The 19,466-nt window shown below is 41.6% G+C and overlaps 2 protein-coding genes across 8 annotated transcripts in view; one reads left to right on the top strand and one right to left on the bottom strand.

The window, feature by feature from the left end:
* Positions 1-3,167: 3,167 nt before the first annotated feature.
* On the bottom strand, positions 3,168-17,042 carry DCAF4 (DDB1 and CUL4 associated factor 4). Of its 7 annotated transcripts, none has more exons than XM_032110785.1 (14): positions 17,000-17,042; positions 16,616-16,732; positions 14,895-14,992; positions 13,160-13,314; positions 11,741-11,823; positions 10,995-11,097; positions 10,068-10,211; positions 9,358-9,407; positions 7,987-8,066; positions 6,314-6,409; positions 6,104-6,201; positions 5,245-5,421; positions 4,517-4,631; positions 3,168-3,570 (listed from the first exon to the last, which is right to left on the bottom strand). In XM_032110785.1, the coding sequence occupies exons 2-14, from the start codon at positions 16,723-16,725 to the stop codon at positions 3,377-3,379; spliced, it is 1,503 nt and encodes a 500-aa protein (XP_031966676.1). In that variant the 5' UTR covers positions 16,726-16,732; positions 17,000-17,042; the 3' UTR covers positions 3,168-3,376. The 7 variants fall into 7 exon arrangements, with proteins under 7 accessions (XP_031966676.1, XP_031966678.1, XP_031966675.1 ...); XM_032110787.1 differs by having other exon boundaries at positions 16,616-16,727; positions 17,000-17,039; XM_032110784.1 differs by having other exon boundaries at positions 16,928-17,019.
* A 175-nt stretch (positions 17,043-17,217) lies between these two features.
* Positions 17,218-19,466, top strand: part of DPF3 (double PHD fingers 3) — a 193,818-nt gene continuing 191,569 nt past the window's right edge. The window contains exon 1 of the mRNA XM_032110855.1: positions 17,218-17,294. The gene's annotated coding sequence lies outside the window, so the exon portion shown is untranslated. The remainder of the gene's footprint in view (positions 17,295-19,466) is intronic.

Genomic DNA, 19,466 nt, shown 5'->3' with positions numbered 1-19,466 from the left:
TCTTGGAAACAACAGAAAGGAAATTATTTTATTTTGTTTTATGAGTTTTGCCTAAAAGGAACAAAGAGAAGAAACTATCTTCAGTTATGTAAGATGCCTTTCTGCCACAATTCTTAGTTTGTGTTTCCCACGGTAACTGGGACATAATTGTTGCACAGTCTGTTCTTGCAGAATGGGAATTACTGGAGTTAAAAGCACTGAAGAGTCTAAACTGATTTAAATTTTGGAATTAATTCTGCTTTAAGGGAATTCATGATCTTTGTAGGTTGCTACCTGAAAATGTTTGAACCACACATGTTTACTAGCAAGAAGATCAATATAAAGTATGTTGCAACTGAGTTGATTATCAGATGTAATGTTAGGACTTTGCAGTGAGATGGGGTAAACTACACTTCTGTTTTCTGAACAGATGCATTATTGACTAAGGCAATGCAAATGCTTTTGAAAGTTGTGCTGTGTGTATTTATCATTGTGGATGCAACAGAAAATGTCAAAAATCAACATAACCAATCAAGACAAATTGCAGAGTATTTTCTCAAATTGAAAAGCAAAGCAATCGGGAATTAGGTCCCTTTGTTATCAAAGGGTAGTAGAGGCAATGGGAACGGCCTGCAAGACTTACCATTTAGGAGAGCAGGAGATCCCCTGGTCTCACAAACACTGTCCTGTGGAAAGAAGGGGCAGCACAGAGTATGCTGTGAGCAGCATCCACTCTGTTTTGTGTGAGAAAGAAGGCTCTGCAGAGGAACACTAAAGCCAGAGGTATGAGTGGAACCATAGTTGTAAGGAATTAACAGCTCAGTCTGCCCATGGGGAAACAGAAGTTGGCTGTTAATGGGATAGAAGAAAGATTTGGGGGTTTTGAATGTATACTCAGAGAAGGAAGAAACTGTTTTGAGTATTTGCTGGGGTTCATCTTGATTACCCTTGCAGCAGCTGTTTCTTACAGAATATATTGACACTGTAAAGTTGTGACATTGCCCCCACGAGGAGCATTTTCCTTCTCTATTGTCTTCTCTATAGATTAATGAGTAAATGAAATACAAAGGAAGGTTAGGAGGTCACCACACATAACACTGGAGTGTTGGTGAGCAAGAAGAGCTCCTGAGAACACAGTCTCTTGGAACAGCACAGTGCTTAGGCCTGAACCTTGTGAGACAACAGGAGAAATGAGTGTGGAGCCCTGCAGATCAGAGAGGGTTTTTACCAGGGCCTACCCTTCCAGGTGCCTGTATTTGAATAATTCCCTCTTATCCAAAGTCACTTGAAAAATGGAAAGGGAATGCAATGGAAAGAAACAAAAGCCTACAGGCTATGTTCAGGTTTTCATGGGGCTTGTGGAGGGGATCTCCCTGCACAGTGCCTTGCACTGCAGGGCACTTCTGAGGCTTCCTTTTGGAAACCAGAGACACCCTCATGAAGTCTGTTCAGTGAGCTCAGGCCAGTAGCAGGGATGCAAAGGGATGAATTGGCTGAACCACCAAGTCTTCAATGAACTCTTGGGGAGCTCATGCCACAACCCTGAGTGCTTCATCCCTGTTAACAGCGCTGTGCTCATGCTGCAGCTCACTCTCTCCTCCTCTGGGAAAAACATTTTGTGACTGGTTGAACAGTTTTACTAATCCACTTTTTAAACTACAAATACTCCTGATAAAGAGGAGTAAAAAGTAAGAGCTTTCCCTGCACATGCAGTGTGCAGTGAGGTTAAACAAAGCTGATGGCCCATCAGGATGAAGGTGGCAGGGTACAATCCCCCCATAAATAGGTTGCTCTGGCCAAAAGCTTTAGGTGCAAAAGAGTAATGATGTCTGTTAAGAAACGAGATAGCTAGAAACCTTTGTGACAATGCCTAAGAGGGTGCTGGTGGTAGTTTACTCTGAAGGCAGAAAGAGGATTGCTTAGTGTGGGACTTGGAAGGAAGGGACTTTCTAGGGTGGCAGCCCATTCCAGAGAAGACACAGGCCCAGGTTAGAGTGCTGCCCTAGGAACTGAGAAAGGCCACACCTGCAGACAGCAGCAGCACTCATCTCTGTGTGCACGTGCAGCCCATGCCACTGGCACAAGGCACTCAGAATGTGGAATCCCAGCCTTGTTCTCTGACAGGGCCATCTCACTGAGCCCTCCTAACGTGCTGTGCAGCATGGCTGTCATTAGAACCCATTTGGACACTCAGCCACTGAGCTAGCAGGACCCCAGGGGAAGTGGCATCTCTGATCTCACAACTACACGTGAATGCTCCAAGCAGATGCCGGGATGAAAAGATGGTTCTGGCACTACTTTAGTAAGAATTTTGGAAGACTTGAGTGCAGTGTGTCTTTCCTGTAAAGCCCATCCTAGTTCATGGACCTTTACCCTCTCATAGGTTCCTGATCTAGTCAGTGCTTCCTACAGATAACTGAGAGCAGGTCTTGCCCAACCCAGACTGGTTACCAGGCAGGAGGTGAAGAGGCTCCATGGGATAGTAACTGTTCTCAAATACAGATACGGTATCATCCAGTTACTGTGAGCTGGTACTACAACTGTGAAGGTGAGGGCCCAGTTGTACCTCTGTATGCAGAAGGTGTGACTTTGCACAGGTGATCCCAAATCCCAAAGATGTGGTCTGTACAACTGGGCTTGTGTCCTGCTACAGCTGCATGAGCAAGCCTGCCCTTCCAGACTGCTAACCAAACTCCATGTTAGGGGTGTGGACTTGGTTTGGAAACACTATGATAAACTAACAGGGGCATTCAGCTTCCCTACTGGACCAGAAAAAGGGCTTTGCTCCATGTCTGTTGCTTTTTACAGGGGATGGTGGAAGGGCAGTTGCACACTACCATCATCTGAAAGGGACAAAGTTTAGTATGAGCCAGCAAAAAGGACTGACTGTGGGTGAGGAAAGCGGCTGTTCCTTGAACTGCTTCCACCATGGAGCATGAAGCAGTGGCAGTTGAAGCAGGAACCCCAACCAAAGCTACTCCAAACAAAGCCCCAGAACACTTACAGTGTTCAGCGTCTCAACAGCAGCTGCTTCACTCTGCTGGGCCAGCCTACTTCTTGAGGCAGATGTGACCACAGCTAAGAGGTCATGTGACCAAACTAGGATTAAGTTAGAGCAGCCTTCTGACAGCAAATTCAGCTAGCACAACAGAGTTACCAGCTTGACGGGCTTACAGCTAGGTTTCAGAAGTTCATCAGTGTTCAGCTTTTATTTACAAGCACTCTGAGATTTATACAGCAAGATTTGCTGAACTGCTGAAGGAGGTTCACAATTAGATGGGCAGAACAGATGCAACAGCAGCACATAATGACTCAACAGCTGGGTGACTGGTGTAAAGATTCTGAAGTCACATTTTGCTTGGCAGCTTTGTACACCACGTCTGAGGAGAATAAAACGTCAGTTATAGGAGAAGTGGTAGAGATCCTGTTTGACAGCCATGAGTAAACCAGGAACTCCTCGGCTGCCCCCAAGTCTTGAAGAAAACACCACACTAGGAATGGCATCTTTGGATGATGGGTGGGGAGAAGGGATGGTTCTAAGCAGATGAGCATCTTGGAGACTCCAAATTCTGGTGTAGCAATCCTGACCAACTGGAAGGAAAGGACAGCAAAATTCAACATTACACAAAAAGGATTTTACATGGTTCTGCAAGATTATCACCGCAGAAGGTCTATGGGGAAAACAACTCGACTATTTCTACACCCACAAGAGGCAAAGTGCTTATCCATACTTTACGAAACCAAAATTTTACACTGAATAATACAAAAGTGGGAAAAATGTGCCTTTCCTATTAGGTAATTAAAAGTATGATAAATCAGCACTTAAGAGTGCTTTTCTCTTTATCAAGCTCCTAAGCTAAAGAAAAGGGGAGAAAAATTCAGTCAAATTAAAAGTTCTTCTTACTATTCCATCACTTACTGACAAATCCAAGGAAAGGAGGTCACTGTCTTTACAGTAACTTTATGAAGCTTGGCTACACTACAAGGATTTTGCTTCATCTGTTGCTACTTTTCCTCTCCCCACCCCAAATACAACAATACAAAAAGCTGAGTGTACCTGGGAGTATTCAAAATGAACCTGAGTGGTATAGACAGTTTGTAAGGAGTCAGGCCCACATGCCAGTACTTCAGTCCATCACCACATTATCCACTTAAGCACCAACTAAACATATACACAGTCTCTATATAAAGTTATTACCAAATCTCCTGTTTACGTGTTGTTTCCTTCAATTTCAAAATAAAGTGTTTTCTGCTCTACTCTTGAGACATATTGTGGAAAGGATAATGCAACTTTTGCAGGACACAGCAGATAAAGCTGTTAAGTGCCTCATGGAAGTGATTACAGTAGCTGTGCATCCATAACATAATTTCTTCATTTTCATAGTATATTACAGTATGTCTAAGGCTAAATTTCTTCTGAATTTTAAAGAATTAACAGCTTTACAGCTTCTAACAGCTGTATCTAAGAAACACCCCTCAGGCATAAGAAAATCACTACCATACACTCTACAAGTAGAGGGGGGAAAAGTCAACCCACCTGCTATAAGAAGTCCTTCCTCCTCATTTACATGCAAAGGGAGAAGAGCATATTCATTGTGGTGACCTTTGTACTGTTTCACACACTTTGCTGTTCTCAGGTCCCACAGTTTTATCTGCAAGTTGAAGGAATTGTTTGAGAGAGGCTGTATTAAAGCAGAGAGCACATCCAGAGGAGGGCCAAGAAGATGGTCAGAGAGTAAGAGGATCTCTCCTATGGAGACAGGCTGAGAGAATTCAGCCTCCAGAAGCAGCCTTCCAGTACCTTAAAGAGGCTACAAGAGAGCTGGAGAGGGTCAATGTTTAAGGGTATGTAGTGATAGGACAAGGGGGAATGGCTTTAAACTGAGAAGCGTAGATTCAAATTAAATATTAGAAAGCTCTTCAATGTGAAGGTGGTGAGTGACTAGAACAGGTTGCCCAGAGAAGTTGTGGATGCTCCATCCTTGAAAGTGTTCAAGGCCAGGGTGGCTGAAGCTTTGAGCAAGCTGTTCTAGTGGAAGGTGTCCCTGCCCATGGCAGGGGAGCTGGAACCAGCTTTAAGTTTCCTTCCAACCCAAACCATTCTGTGAAAAATAACTGGCTCTGGAAGAAGACCCATAAATGGAACTGCCACCCAGTTCTGTACTACATACTAAGAGCAGGCATCTGCCCTTGGGAGTGGGATAAGTACCTGTAAATGCCCAGATACTAAAAGGAACAGAATATCCTAACACAACAAAACCATACCTTTCCAGCCATATCTGCTGCCATAAGATAATGTTCAGCCTCCATAAGGTGAATAGATGTAACTGCTGAGCCGTGGAAGAGACGAGTTGCTTTCCAGCTCTGCCCCTTTCGGTTACGTTGGCGCACATCAATGCTGAAAATCTCACCCGAACGGCAGCCATTGTACAGCACTGGGGTCTGGGAGAATCCCAGAGAAAGAAGCGCATTGTGTAACATCTGCAAGGATCTTACAACTTACACAGACAGAGTCTGTATCGTGCTTTTGAGCTCTATGGTGTAGTTGTCAAATTATTTTAACACATGCATTAAGAAATAGAATTTTAATTACACACTGCAACATTTTTCAGCCAACTCATGAGTTCCATTCAAACCTCAACTATTTAGCTGGGAAAGTTTGGCTAGGTAAGCAGGAACTCAGTCTAACATAATGGCGAAACAGAAACTGGAATTCCTATTTCACCATTCTAGTTCTTTGTGAACAAGTCCATTAGTATTTTATAGGGATTTTCTCCATCTTGGTGGAGGCAATACACTGAGTGTTATGAAAATTACGTTATTTGCCAAAACCAAAACAATTTTACATGCTATTACTGTGCTCTTTGTACTTCCTTGTCTTTTAACCTCTGTAATATTAACAAAACTCGCCCCTGTTGGCACAGATTGAAATCAGTTAATCTTTTTGTTGCTGTTCAATTGTGTGCAAGCATCAGACCACATCAGCTCTGCTGCAGAACACCCATCCAACAGCAGCTGTCATCACAACCTCATGTACAGCATGCGGAGTCCTGCCCCAAACAGAACAAAGAGCCCACCAATGAGGCAGTGCTCTGAAAATACGGTGGCGTATGGTTCTCTGTACCTGCGTGGCAAACTGCTGTGCCAGTACATCACTACTGGTTCCAAATGTCTGCCGATGCCCTGTCACTACATTGGTCACAAGAACTCGTCGTGTCAGGCCTAAGGAAGACAGATGATGTTGGTTTAGCTGTAATTTGAGTAGCAGCTGGGAGATGAATGCAAGTCTTTCCCACTGAGACAGACAGGGTTGCTAGCCTTGCAGATAGATCACCTGTGCTAAAGCAGTTGTCTGCTTGGGGATTGAGGCACCAAGCACAGGACCAGGCAGTGGATATCTTGAAACTGCACAGCATCCCAGGTCTATCTCCTAGAAGGCAGGAGAAACACATGAAGTATTCATAAAATGTTAGAACAGGATGATAACTCAGAAAGGTTCTTAGACTGCCATACTTCTTTTAACATTTCAATCTGAAGCAGAGAAAGTGTTACCCAATTGGTGTCCTTTTTGGTACTCAAGAGACAGGAAACAAATGGAAGTTCATGACTGTAAGTGGGACACCATAAATAGATGATATCGAGAGACTGTGAAATTTATTCAGTAGTCAGAGGGCTGACCATGGCAGGAAAGAACAAAGTAATACTTGCCTTATAGCACTAAGTAAGCCATTTTTTAAAGATGAGTGGGCTAGAAATAAAAAACATTTACTTTATAAACTACAGATCAGCCAAAACCTAACCTGTAAGTTCTTGGCCTGCCTATTTAAAGAAAAAAAAAATTAAGTAACAATACCCTAGATTTGACTCTTACTCATGTAGCTCCTGCACAAAATTAATGCCAATTAGCAGAGTACATCATCAGTTTTCACTTCCTTCATGGGACATCATACATACATACGTCAGGTAGCAGAGGTGACACAGACAAGAATGGATGGATAACATAGTTTTAGACAGGGTAAGTTCTACTTTTCTCCCAGCATCTGCTCAGCAAGGCTCCCACAAACCACGTATTTAGGAGAGTGAAGTAAGTCAAACTTGGAAATACCTAAACAGTCAGTAGGATATGCTACACAGGAGGACTTTGGTGGAACTCACAGCATCTCATTATGGTGAAAGGCTTAAAATCTTCTACAGAGCAACTGGGTATGCTGGCCTAGTAGCCATCCACCCTCAGTGACTCTTCAAGTTCATGCTGACTCTATGCATATTGCTTTAATGGCTGCTTAAATAGTAAGACACCAAAAATTTAAAATGAGTCCATTACTCTTATCACAGATTTCCTCTGTATAAACTTAACTGATCATATCTGAATGGATACCAGATTAGAGGACTGCACTCTGTGACTTGAAGAAGCATGGTTCTAACATCTATCAAGAAAGTCCAATCAATTAAGTCCTGCCCCCAAAAACATTGAACAAAAAAGATCAGCTATAACCAGACTTAAGACATAGTATTCTCCCAGTCAGTCAGGTTTACATACAACTGAACGTGAGCTTGTACAAGGAGCTATGGGCTGAGATATTTACCAGCTTTGCACCTCTGATTAATCCCCTGAGCATACCTGAGTAGCTGCTATGAGATTCTGCAGTGACTCTGGACAGTCTATAAGGAAATGTGAGTACTTCTTGTGTGCAGCTTACGAGTATTAATTACAGGCCAAGCTACTCATGAAAAATCTCAAGTGTTTGCTTTACAAGTGAGGTGTTCTCCTGCCAAAGTCAAGCACCGCAGCAGCTAAAAATAAACTAGGGCTTTGAATACTGTTTGTTAATTAAGTCTCAAGTTCTTTCATCATCATTTCACTTCTTAAGCTGTTTTAGTCTTACAGGAATACAACAGTCTCATCAACTACTGAAAAAAAAGTTAAAATAATCTTTCTTTTGTGCTCTTTTCATACCATAATTGTTACCAAAAATTGGAGACAAAAAACCAACAAAAACACCCTACCTGGGTTAGTGCTGCTGAACAATGATGCTGGAAGCAGACTGGCACAGCCTGGTGTTTCTGCAATTCCCATGAGACACAGCTTGCTGAAGTGAGTTAAGGAAAACTGATTTCTCCCTAGAATGGAACAAGCTGCCTTATATATATAAGTGGGAAAAGCAAGCTGCCCTGACACAGCCACAGCTCACAACACTTTTCCCTGAGACGTCTGATGTGCTTTACAGTTTACAACTAAGTCCTGACTCTTAATTTCTTTCATAGGAATGACGTAGAAAGAACTCAAATTCTTGCTTGTGTATTTTCACTACTAGAAGGATAAGAGAATACTATTGTATCTTACTAGTGATAGGAAAAAGAAAAAAAGAAGCACGTCCTACATAGATCATTCTTCTCACTTTTTCATGTTGATGACACTGCATTAATGTAGATCTGTTTTTCATGGCGATAAATTGGAAAAAGGGGAGCACACATTGGTGAGGCAAGGAAGACTCACTTTAGATTACATTTAAATATTTTATGAAGACTATAGCAGGTATATATAGAATTTGGAAGCTGCATTTCAAGTTCAGTGGGGTAGATCTGTAACACAACTAGGGGAAAGCACGAACCCACCAAACCAAGCGATCCCAAACTCCTCCCCCGCTGTGCACGTGCCTGGTGAGCTCCTGCCCCCTGATGGGTCGGTCTAGAATTGCCTGGCTTTTCACACAGGCCATTCCATATTTTTCTATGTAATTTCTTTTGGCACTTTAATAGCATGCCTGTTGTCTGCCTTCTCCTACGTCAAAGTTCAATTTTTCCCCCCTCATTCTTCTGGGCTCTGCACTGTTCATTATTGGTTCCTCTGCTACACCGCCAACGTTCCTCTTCTTCTGAGTCAGACCTGCAGAACATGCTCTGAAAGTTGCAGGTGATGCTATTGAATTGCTTCCATTCTCCTCTCACCGCAACCAATATGGGGATGGTTTTAAACACAAACGAACCATTCCACTTTCAAAGAGGTTCACTTCAGAAAAAGGTTGTTGCCTTAACCCTCTGCTCCTCTTTTGCCTCAGCCAATTTCTAAACATCAGATCATTTTGGATATGGCATTTACATACACTATTAGTGAAGCTGGAATCCTCCAGGGCAGAAAACATGGTCTTTCATTTATCATTAATATGGGAACAATTCTACATATATCCATAACAGAACCATACATCTGTTTCACTAATTCCAACATATTTCATTTCTTATTACTTCCTCAGTTTTCCAGAAAACTTATTTTCTGGGAGAACTGGAGGAGAGGTATTCCTTGAAGTTAAGTTTTTCTGTGAAGCATGACACAGACTTGTGAAACCTGAACAACAATTCTGCTTTTTTTTAAAAGGATATAAAACATGAGAATCTGGATGAGTCAGTGATGCCCAGCACACAGAATTCACCTTCAGAGAGAAGACGACATACTATTCTTGTGATCTGTTTTTCAATTAAGCAAAGATTATTTCCATGCAAAGATGACATAGAATTCGGCACTGGGCACAACTCTTCAGCCCACTAAATAACTCAGTAACAGGGCATGAGCATTTTAGCTTCATACTCATCTTGTAATGACAGAGCAGCACTGAGAAGTCTGACCAAACACAGACTGAGGCACCAAGCACATCCTATTATTCAAGAGACCATCCTTAAAAGAATCTGATGAAAACCTGTTTTAAATATGCCTCATGTTTAGGGGTAAACAGAGTTTCCCAAAATTATTTTTAAGAAAGAGCATGCAAATCTTGGTAGTTTTGGTAGCAAAACATTAGTTTTGCCAGCTACAGTTCAAGTCTGAAGTAAGCACTATCCTTGGAAGGTGGTATTTCTATGTAGTCTTCCATGCCAATTGTAGTATAACATTCCTGACAACGAGCCCTGGTACTGAGCACTTTCAGAGACAGGTTTATTGTGGCTCTGTGTTTATCCAAGCTTCCCATTTCTAGATTCTTCCATTCTCTTCTCCTAGCCCCTTCCCCAACCCTCATGGCATTTCCACACGAGCCTCCCAAGAACAGTGTTCTGAGAATGCAACCACCAAAGGAAGGAGGAACAGAAAATAGTACTTTGCGGTTTGTGAAGTAGAGGTTGTCATACATCTCCACAGTGAGAGACTCCTTCCCCAAACCGCTGAGATTGATGATACCATATTTACATCCTCCATGCTCTACATCGTTCACAGTGAATATTCGTTCACAAGCAACATCTGCCTGTAAAATAAAAGCTTACCAGTCACACTTACTGGAAACTTACAGGAGAAACAGCTTGAGGGAGTTGCATTAGGTCTAAAATGAAACAACACATTAATTCTGATCCCTCTAACACCACCTGCTTTCCATTCACCTCTAAAATCAGTGGCCAACTCATTTTAAATGCATGCACAGAAAAAACAGGGATAGTAAAGGATTCAGTCCCTGGCTAACAATAAATGATCTTTCCAATGTTAACAATTCTGTACACTTACACTGTTTCTGAGTCCCTTCTGGCTTCAGCTACCTATGCAGTGCTCTGTTTACAAGGCCAGGAGCTGGTCCTGGAGAGCTTCCTATATAGTCTATGAAAGATCATTAAATGTAAAGTGATTACTGACGTTTACTTAGCTTCTCTGAACCATGGGCTTTGCTACTCCCAAAACTCTTCTCTTTCATTTTTTTCTTTCTCTTGATCTTCTCCACTCCTCCTCCCAGTCCCACAATAATGATCCACTCAACTCCTATTTACTTTCAAAAGAACATGGTGATCAGATTAAAAAAAAAAAACCAAAAAAACCCACTTTCATATCCAACCTTTTTTATAATTTTCCTTTGTAGGAAAGGAACAGCCTCTCCCTACCTGTTTAAAGTTACTGAGCACAGATTTTAAGAACTGACAGAGCAGGAGTAACTTATCTTTAAAAGCTAAAATTTGACCTATGTGAGTTGACTACAAGAGCCTGAATTTTCTCTGAAGATGGGCTCTCTTTATCTTAAAGACTTACATTTCTCATAACATACCACAATGATTTTAAAATTGTTGGTTCCAGCGACTGAGGAGTCTGGACTGTGTATTTCTATCTTCCTCCTCTGCATGCAGTTCACTTTTAGTTCATGGACTAGCCTGTAAAAGCAGGTAGGTGGGTGAGGGGGTTGAAGAGAGGAGAATTCAGGCAAGCCTAAATTTAATGCATAAGAAAATAATTCTGGCCAGGATATAGAACTGCTTCTCAATCACCGAAGAGAAAATGCCTGAATAACTAGCATGCTGAAATTTAACTTACATAACCCATGAACATGTGCATCTTCCACAGTCATGGAATTTCATCCCGCTGTTTTGAACCCCAGCACATCTTTAGTAGCCGAAACAACAACACAGTAAGTCACTGACTTAACTTGCCTCCTGCACTGTTACTGAAACTGAGCTACCTTAGCTGTTCTAATGGGGGGCAAGGGAATGGTCACATCCACTGAAAGGCATTTATCCTAAAATAGCTGTGCTGTACTCATAAAGCACAATGCGGCAAACCAGCATATCCGTATACATACGTAAAGTGAACTTTTTTGAAGTAAAATTGGGAAACAACTTCATTTGAATTCTCATCATTTTAGTAATCTATTACAGAATATAACCTTTTTTCTAACTTTAAGTAATATGTTCCTCCTCATCCCAATGAAACAGTAAGAAATGCAAGAAAACCTGACAGAAACAGTTGCACTAACAGCAGAACTGAACTGCAAACAGAAGACAAATCAAATCATTGTACCTGCAATAACTTGTGGAGCTGAGCAAACCCAGCTGCCTTTTCTGTAACAGCACAGATGAGTTGAGTCCAGCCCTTGTTGTTTTCTGTAAGAGAGTAACGTGGAACTGTACTCAGTTATTTACTTAAGATTCAAACATGGCTGTGGGTCTTTGATGTTTGGGATGTTTAGGTAACTTTTTCCTCTAGCCTACATATATTAAAATTTTCAGAATGTACAGAACACATTGCAACACCATCCTGATCTACTACAATAAGTAGACAAGAATATATTCCTGTGAGATGTGGAGCACTTCTGCAAATACAGAAGCTGGAGAAAAAATACGAAACCCTAGCAGCCATTGTTTTCAATCTACATAAGCAGCAGTACTACCTGGAGGTGTTAAGTCACCTTCTGGTTTTACTACAACGCCTGAAATTCTTCTTATACAGCAAAATTTTCTTTCACAATGAGACTGCAAGTAAACATGCAGTCTTACTGTTGTACTAAACTGCTTTTCCATCCCAGTTCCACTCCCCATTCCCCCCACAGTCCTGGGGTTGGAACTAGATGATCTTTAAGGTCTTTTCCAATGCAAGTCATTCTACGATTCCATTTCATGATTCACATTTTTTTTAGAATTTAATGGAAACACTTTCTGAGTAGACCAAGGAATAAAGTATTTTGCAGAATTATGGAGTAAGAAATCTTTTTGATAATACTCAGACAAAGCAAGTGTTTGAGAATCAAAATGTTCTTTACAGCAAAGACTGAAGAGCTGAATAGCTGGTTGGAGAACTTCATTGCTTAAGAAAAAGAACACTGTTCACTTCTTCCATGTGACAGCATATTTAAGCTAAGCTGTTACTTGTAAAGTTTTAAGACATGTTTTTCAGGTAATGAAAAAGCATCCTTGACAGATATTTTACCCAGATTACAAATACACAACATCAGCATTAATTTCACTGTAACTCTTTATGAAGAGAAGCACACAGGTTTTCCAGACATAAACATAAGACCTGCCTTGATTTTAACTGTCCAAAAAAGTTCTTCAAAAAAAGCTGTTTCCACCAACTGTGATTAGTATTGTTTCTTCAAGGTCCAGGAATACAATCAACTTATTAAAAATGTGACAAACTTAAAATCAGGACCCCACTTTGCCAATTCAAGGCAGGAATTTGAAACCTGGCATTCAATACCCTGACTCAAGTGTAACTGTTGGACAACTGCAATTCTCAGCACAGTTCCTGCATCTTTATAGGTTTTCTGTTTGTAATGACTTGATTTCATTCCTGTCTAGAACAGCTAAACAAAAGGCTTCAAGGACTATATATTCTTAGCAGAAAAAGAAACTGAATTGTCAGAATTTGAAGATTTTAGTTTATAATCTGTCCTGGGCCACAGTACAATAAAGCCTAATTGCAATCTTTTTCAAAACATACCTTTTGTTTTTCTTCCTCTTCTAGGAGTCTCAGTCTTTTGCACTCCATTGCCTTGTGCTGAATGCTGTCCTTGGTGAGTGGGTTGTGGTTATTATGTCCAGGCAGTAGACGAAAATAGCGGTTCTTTTCTGGGTCATAATAAAATCCTGGCAGTTCTTCAGGGTGGGAGGAGTCAGGGAGAAAAAGAGGCAAAATCAGATGGGTAACTTTGTTTACTGCTCTTTGATATTCCATGTCTTCACGTGAATGTCAGAGTTATGAGACTCAAAGCTCTTGCTCCCAACAGGTCCCAAGCATGATACACAGACTAGGAGAAGATGAGCCACTTACAGGAGAGAAAAAAAGATTATTTATAGTTTTCAAAGGCTGTTACACTGATACAGAAGGGATGTAACCGCTGACCAAGAGGAAATTCAGACCAATCAGAAAGGCACAAAAGAACGGTTTTGTTGCAGAACAAAAATGGTCTTTCCTCATAAATACATTATGAGGGGACATTCTTAGTTAAAAGACTTGGTAGGACAGCAAAAAAAAGAATGAGGTATCAAATAAACCCAAATAGAGTATTTCACTTCCCAGAACAAGACACTTTTTCTTCAGCACATAGGAGGGATTTAGATTAAATCAAGAGTACATTTGGCTCCCTCCAAAGGTAAGTTGGGATGAGAAACACTCAATTTTAGTGCTTCCCTGTCTGGGTGAATGCAGAGGCAGACAAGTAAAATACTCTGAAAGATTGTCTCAAGAGAAAGAAATTAATTCAGAGGCAATTGTTAACATTTCACTTCAAGAGTTTTTATTTAAAACTCTATCTACTACCAGAAATTTCATTTTAAGTAATCTCTTTTTGCAGCTGCTTACCATTCAGCTCCTTTTCTGCATCTTTTAGGTTTCAGCTTAGCCACAAGTGACCAAGATTTATTCAGGTCAGCAAAATTAAAAAGTTAGTCAATGAATCAGTAAAGTTTATAAAAGCACACTACATTTAGCATACAGAATCTAATTACACAGGAATAAATGTCTTGCAGGATACATCTCCAAGCACATGCTCACAACACAAAACAGTGATACACAAAAACCATCTCCCTGAACTCAGGGTTGTTTCAGGACTCTCCTGTTGTACAGAAATATATGTTCCCACTGGCTTAGTTAATGCTAGCATTGTTTAACCAGTTAGGAAGCCAGAACAGGACATCTTTTTCAACAGCACTGCTGCTTCATCGTTTGTTGTTAATGAACAAATACTTAGCCAGAGTGTATTTATTACAGACTACAATGTACACTGAAGGCATAAAGAGAGATACATCACACAAGAGAGGCACACCACAAAGTGGTGGATTGTTGTGCCTTTCAGAAGACTGAGTAACTGAACACAAGCTGTAATTTTTTATATGCTCTCTCATTTTATTTGCTTCCTTCGTAGTTCATTTTCTTCCTAAAGCGGCATTTCTGGAGGGAGAAACAGAATTGTATTTTTTCAGTTTATATCAGCTCTAAGCACACAAGTTTTCAAACATGAGAAGCACCTGTGGGCCTGAAAGTGATTTGGCTCTGTTCTCTAGATCCTTACTTACTATATCTTTTTGTATCACCTGATGTTGCTTTTCTCCAGAAACTTTACTGTTTGTATTGTTCCCATAACACCAGATTATTAATGCAGCTACTACTACTACTAGTTTTTTCATACAAGCAGCATATAGGAACTGACTTTTGACCCATAAACACTATCTCTTACCTGGTGCTACAGAGTTCTGCATTGAACTGGACGAAGAAGGATCTTCACTGCTGCTGGGGCCTGCATTCACTGTGGTCTGTGGTTCCTCCTGTTCCAGACTGAAAAAACAGCACTGCCTTCAAGACAGGCTCACAACTGTCCTACACATCTTTCCCACAAAGAATCTAGAAAGCAGATTGTTACTGACATCAATGGAATACCATTTTGCAGTGCTAAGCACACTCTGCATATCACCCACCATACATTAAACTGTGAAAATCAAACAGTGAAAATATTCAGCTTAAAAATTTCTCAAGGAAGTTAGTGAAACCAGCATCCTAAAAGCCTTAAATTACTTGCTAATACATTAGACGTGGCTGTTGATTCTGCAAGTGCCTTTAACTCTTTTTAGCAAAAGATTTACTGGGCAATTGTACATTAAACGAACAACCTACTCCTAAAAGCACGCAAGTCTTCGCAGCACAAAGCAAGAGACAGTGTGGGTAAAACACTGATGTCAGGTCAAAAATATTTTGCCATTATCTTCATAATAAGAATTTCATTGATGAGTTCAGAAACATGCAAAATAAACACAAGTTTAATGAAAATTCCAAGAAAAGCCTCTGCTTTTCTAACAAACATTGCAGAGGGTAACTGCAGCTTTCCTCTTTTTGAGCTAATATACATGAGCACATTCAGTACTGATGAGCAAAATTCCACTGGGATGTTTTCTGAATCACCTGTACAATTCTCACTTTTTAAGACAGGTCCAATTACATGTCATCTTAAAAGCAGTAGGTGAAGATGTTTTGCAAGAGTCATAATTTATTGAAAACACAAAGAAACTCTATTTCTAATACCAGCTCCGCTGCGGTTTCATTACACAACTTTGAAAATGGTTAAAGAACACAACAGGTATACAAGGGGAAAAACACCCCAGATCGAACCCAGGCACTTAACTTTGAAGCTTTGTAAGAAAACTCTTTTAATTCTGCTCACTGAAGTAGTGCCCATTTGCGTTTCTAAGTTTTCTTACACAAGTGCAACTAGTGTGGCAACTCATATGTGTGTCTCTTTTCCTAAAAATAAGTTTTTTTTTAAAAAAAAAAAGTTTAGTGTATTAAAACAAAGTCTTCTTTTAGTCCTGCAAGAGGCACTAAGGAAAGAACAGGGGAATGAAAAAGCAACCATAAAAACAGCTCAAACATAGGCAAGTGTAAGTTCTGAAGTATAAAACGTGTTTTTCTCAAAGGATCAGTTTTCAAGGCAGGGGATTATTCCTGAGGCCTTGTTTCATTTTCCTGATCTGCTAGATGTGGTATTATTACCACATTACTTATCATGCTTTCAAACATTCAGGAAGATCCTCTAATGACAGAGTTTACACCAGTAAACACAGAGGCTTAAAATACACAGGCAGGTAGAATGAAGTAATTTTATTTTTCTTCCCTGAACTATCTTTGCATATTGATGAAGGGTTTATGGATGATAATGCACAGCTGAAAGGACTGGCTCACGGAACCGCATCTCAGTTTAAAATCAGTGTACCGTTGTGAACACACAATAAACCAGAAATCAATGCAATTCCACTCCCAGTACGGATGACAGATACACCAGAAGTACTATCTACTAGATCTTCAGGCGGCAACCCTCTCGGTTCTAGAAAGTCACCATTCCGCACATTTAATGAGGCCTAAGATCCAACGCCTTAGCCCCTGCCAAGCCGAGCTGCCTGTACTTGCCTTTCGGCGCGGTTGCTGTGGCTGGGTCTTCTGTGCCCGTGGGGGTGGTGGCTGCGCTTGTGACTGCTCCATCCACGCCCCTCCTTGCCTCGACGGTAGTTTCTCCTCATTTCTACTCTTGAAGCAAACATACACACATACTTCACCCCTACTTGCCTGGAACAGCTCAGCATACAAGACAAGTCTCTTAATGCGGCCTCTTTTCAAACAGTTTCAACCTGTAACGACCAGGCCCGCCAACCACCCGGAGCACAGGCGCCCCCGTACGCCTGTCGACTTCCCCGCTAGTCCGGGACCAGCTCCGCGGCTCACCCCGCAGCGCTGAAGCCAAAACCCCACAGGTAAAAGCGCAGTGACGACCACACGCCCCCGCCCGTTCCTCACCGCGCCGGGCCCGCGCCAGGCCCGCCGCGTCCGCGCTGCCGCCAGCGCCCCGCCCACGCGCCCAGGAGCGCCTCTCACTGGCGCTCAGCCGCGCCCGCCGCTTGACGGACAGCTCGCTCGCCCAACCGCAGGAGGCGGGGCCGGCGCGTGCGCCGCGCGAGGGGCGGGGCTGGGGCGGGGTTGAGGGCGGGCGGACGGCGCGGGGTGCGGCGCTGAGGGCGCGGAGGGCGCGGGCGAAAGGGCGTGTTTAGCACAGCGGGGAAGCAGCGCGGGGTGGAAGAGGTCGCTTAGCGCGGTAGGGAAGCAATGCACGGCCGAGAAAAGGCAGCCTGGGGGTTGCTGGGAGGTGGCGTGCTTTGAGGGGACACCGAAAGGGTACCCGCAGCTTCCTTCTCTTATGTCGCCGGCTCCCTCGAAACCATCCTTTGGCTGTGGGCAGCTAAAAGTTGTTACAACCTCTCTGAACTTACCAAGAATTCAGAAAAGAGAATGTCTCTAAAGTGACTCCCCCGGCTGAGGCCTCTTGATGCTTATTTTTTTCTTATTTTGAGCCTTCTACTGGTGGGCAGTGAATAGTTGGGTGGGTGGTGTTGAAGCACAAGGTGGGAGGGAAAGCTCGGGCTGCAGCAGTCAGTAACAACTCCGCGGTTGGTCAGAGCGCCAGAAGGGTGGTAGCTACCAGCTCCTTGCCCTCAGAGCAAGAAACCCCTTCTCTATCGTTTATTAAAGGTGTCCTTAAGCAGTTCTTGTACAGTCGCCTTCCCCGTCCTGCTTGTACGGCATCTAGGAGTTAAAAAACACGTTATAACCGGTGTTGTAAAAAAGTTTGTTTCTTTAATGAATGATTAAGGTTAAAACAAGCAAACAAACAAACAAAAAAAGAGCTATAGTTAAAAGAATTGTGGGAGAATAGGGGTTTAGCCTTTTTGCTTCCAGAAAGTTGAGGGGTTTTTTGGTTGCTTTAACAACTTAAATAAGAAGTGCCAGTACTGGGAAAATAGGCAATGGATTTTTGCTGCTTTGGATGTTTAGACTTTGCACAAGTTTGCTGTCTTACTTGGCAGGAGAGTAGTTTTTGGGAGATAGCATTTTTTGTTTCTCACTCGCATCATCTGTGTTTTACATTCAAAATGCATAGTTAAAGTAGCCTTGGAAAGTATTCACTTAAGGATACAAACAGCTGGAGAAATCACCTGTGGCTTGCATATATAGTTTGTGAGCTCTATTTCTTTGTATTTACAAGGTAGACCACCAGCATGGTCTAGTTCTAAAGCATATTTTGTTGATTAGGTTTGTTTCTCATAGTGTTTTCGTGATAGTGATCTTTAGCTTTTGCAAAATAATTTTGCATTTTAATACAGTAACAGAAGAAAAGTGCCTACAGAAAGGGCTGCATCAGCTGCATCAGTTTCTGTGAACTGTTTCTAAAACACACTGGTGTTGACTGGATTCAAAGTGATGGTTTATGTGGCATTGGTACTTGATCTGTATGTAAATTTGATGCTTGTACACCTATGCACAGGGTTCTAGGGAGTGTTTTTTCCCTGGTGTTTGCTGGCTTGTGGGTAATAGTCCAGAATGTCTAATGTTTCTCAAGTACTCTCATACTCTGCTTCGTGCATTGACTTTGTTTCATCTGTTTAATTTTTGGTGCCAGTGAGCAATATTCAAGGTCATGTGACCAATATATGCTGCTTGTAAGCTGTGGAATTCATGTCACTGAAATAGTTACCATTGGGGAAGAAGTATATTAAATGATTTGTTTTCTCATTTGTATTGCAGATACTTACTATGAAAGTTAATAAAGAATAGACTGGAAGATATTTCAGAGATCACTGGTTTTCCATGTATGCATTTAAATAAAATATACAAATATATACTTAAACCCCACACATTCACCCATACATTGTTCCTTAGCAATTGTTTGTCTAACCTCTTCTTAAAGCCTTTTGGTTTGGTTTATTCAGATTGTTTTATTTTGTTATTTATTATTACCTCTCACTGAAAGGTCTCTTGATGTGTTACCTTATTGCTGCAATTTAGAAACATTACTGCTATTCCTTCTTCCGTCGGTGGATATAGAAAACAATTTGTTACCTTGCTCTCTGCAGCTGTATTCTGTATTTGAAATGTGGAAATGCTATCCCTTTTGAATATTTTCCTGTAGATTGAAGAGTGCCTCAAGAATACCACTCCACTAGGATATTATAGATGACAACTTTTAGCTTTGATGATTCTTGCTTCCTTTTTTGGACCCTTTTCATGGAGAACAGGTCTTTCCTTGAAGTGTGTTCCAAAAAACTGGCTATACCACTACTCAGCTGAGGCCTTCCTAGTGCAGAGTTTGTTTTGCAGACTGTACCAGGTTGGAGTTGTAGGATGTCCTATAGCTGTGCAGCAGTGCTAACTTCCATGAAGTTTGAGCAGTTTGAGAACTGCTTTGTGACCAGTTGTTTCCAGTCCAGGT

Source organism: Corvus moneduloides, chromosome 6 (assembly GCF_009650955.1).
Source record: "Corvus moneduloides isolate bCorMon1 chromosome 6, bCorMon1.pri, whole genome shotgun sequence".
NCBI classification, from domain to species: Eukaryota; Metazoa; Chordata; class Aves; order Passeriformes; family Corvidae; genus Corvus; species Corvus moneduloides.
This window is presented reverse-complemented; position numbering and strand designations above follow the sequence as displayed.

What these genes read in the sequence shown, in the direction of transcription:
- DCAF4 (XM_032110783.1), bottom strand. Translation starts at nt 16,746, where the DNA reads ATGTTTGCTTCAAGAGTAGAAATGAGGAGAAACTACCGTCGAGGCAAG. An exon ending in AAGAGGAAGAAAAACAAAAG is followed by an intron (nt 11,824 to 13,159) that starts GTATGTTTTGAA and finishes ACTCTCTTACAG; the next exon opens with AAAACAACAAGGGCTGGACT. An exon ending in AGACAACTGCTTTAGCACAG is followed by an intron (nt 6,202 to 6,313) that starts GTGATCTATCTG and finishes TGTCTTCCTTAG; the next exon opens with GCCTGACACGACGAGTTCTT.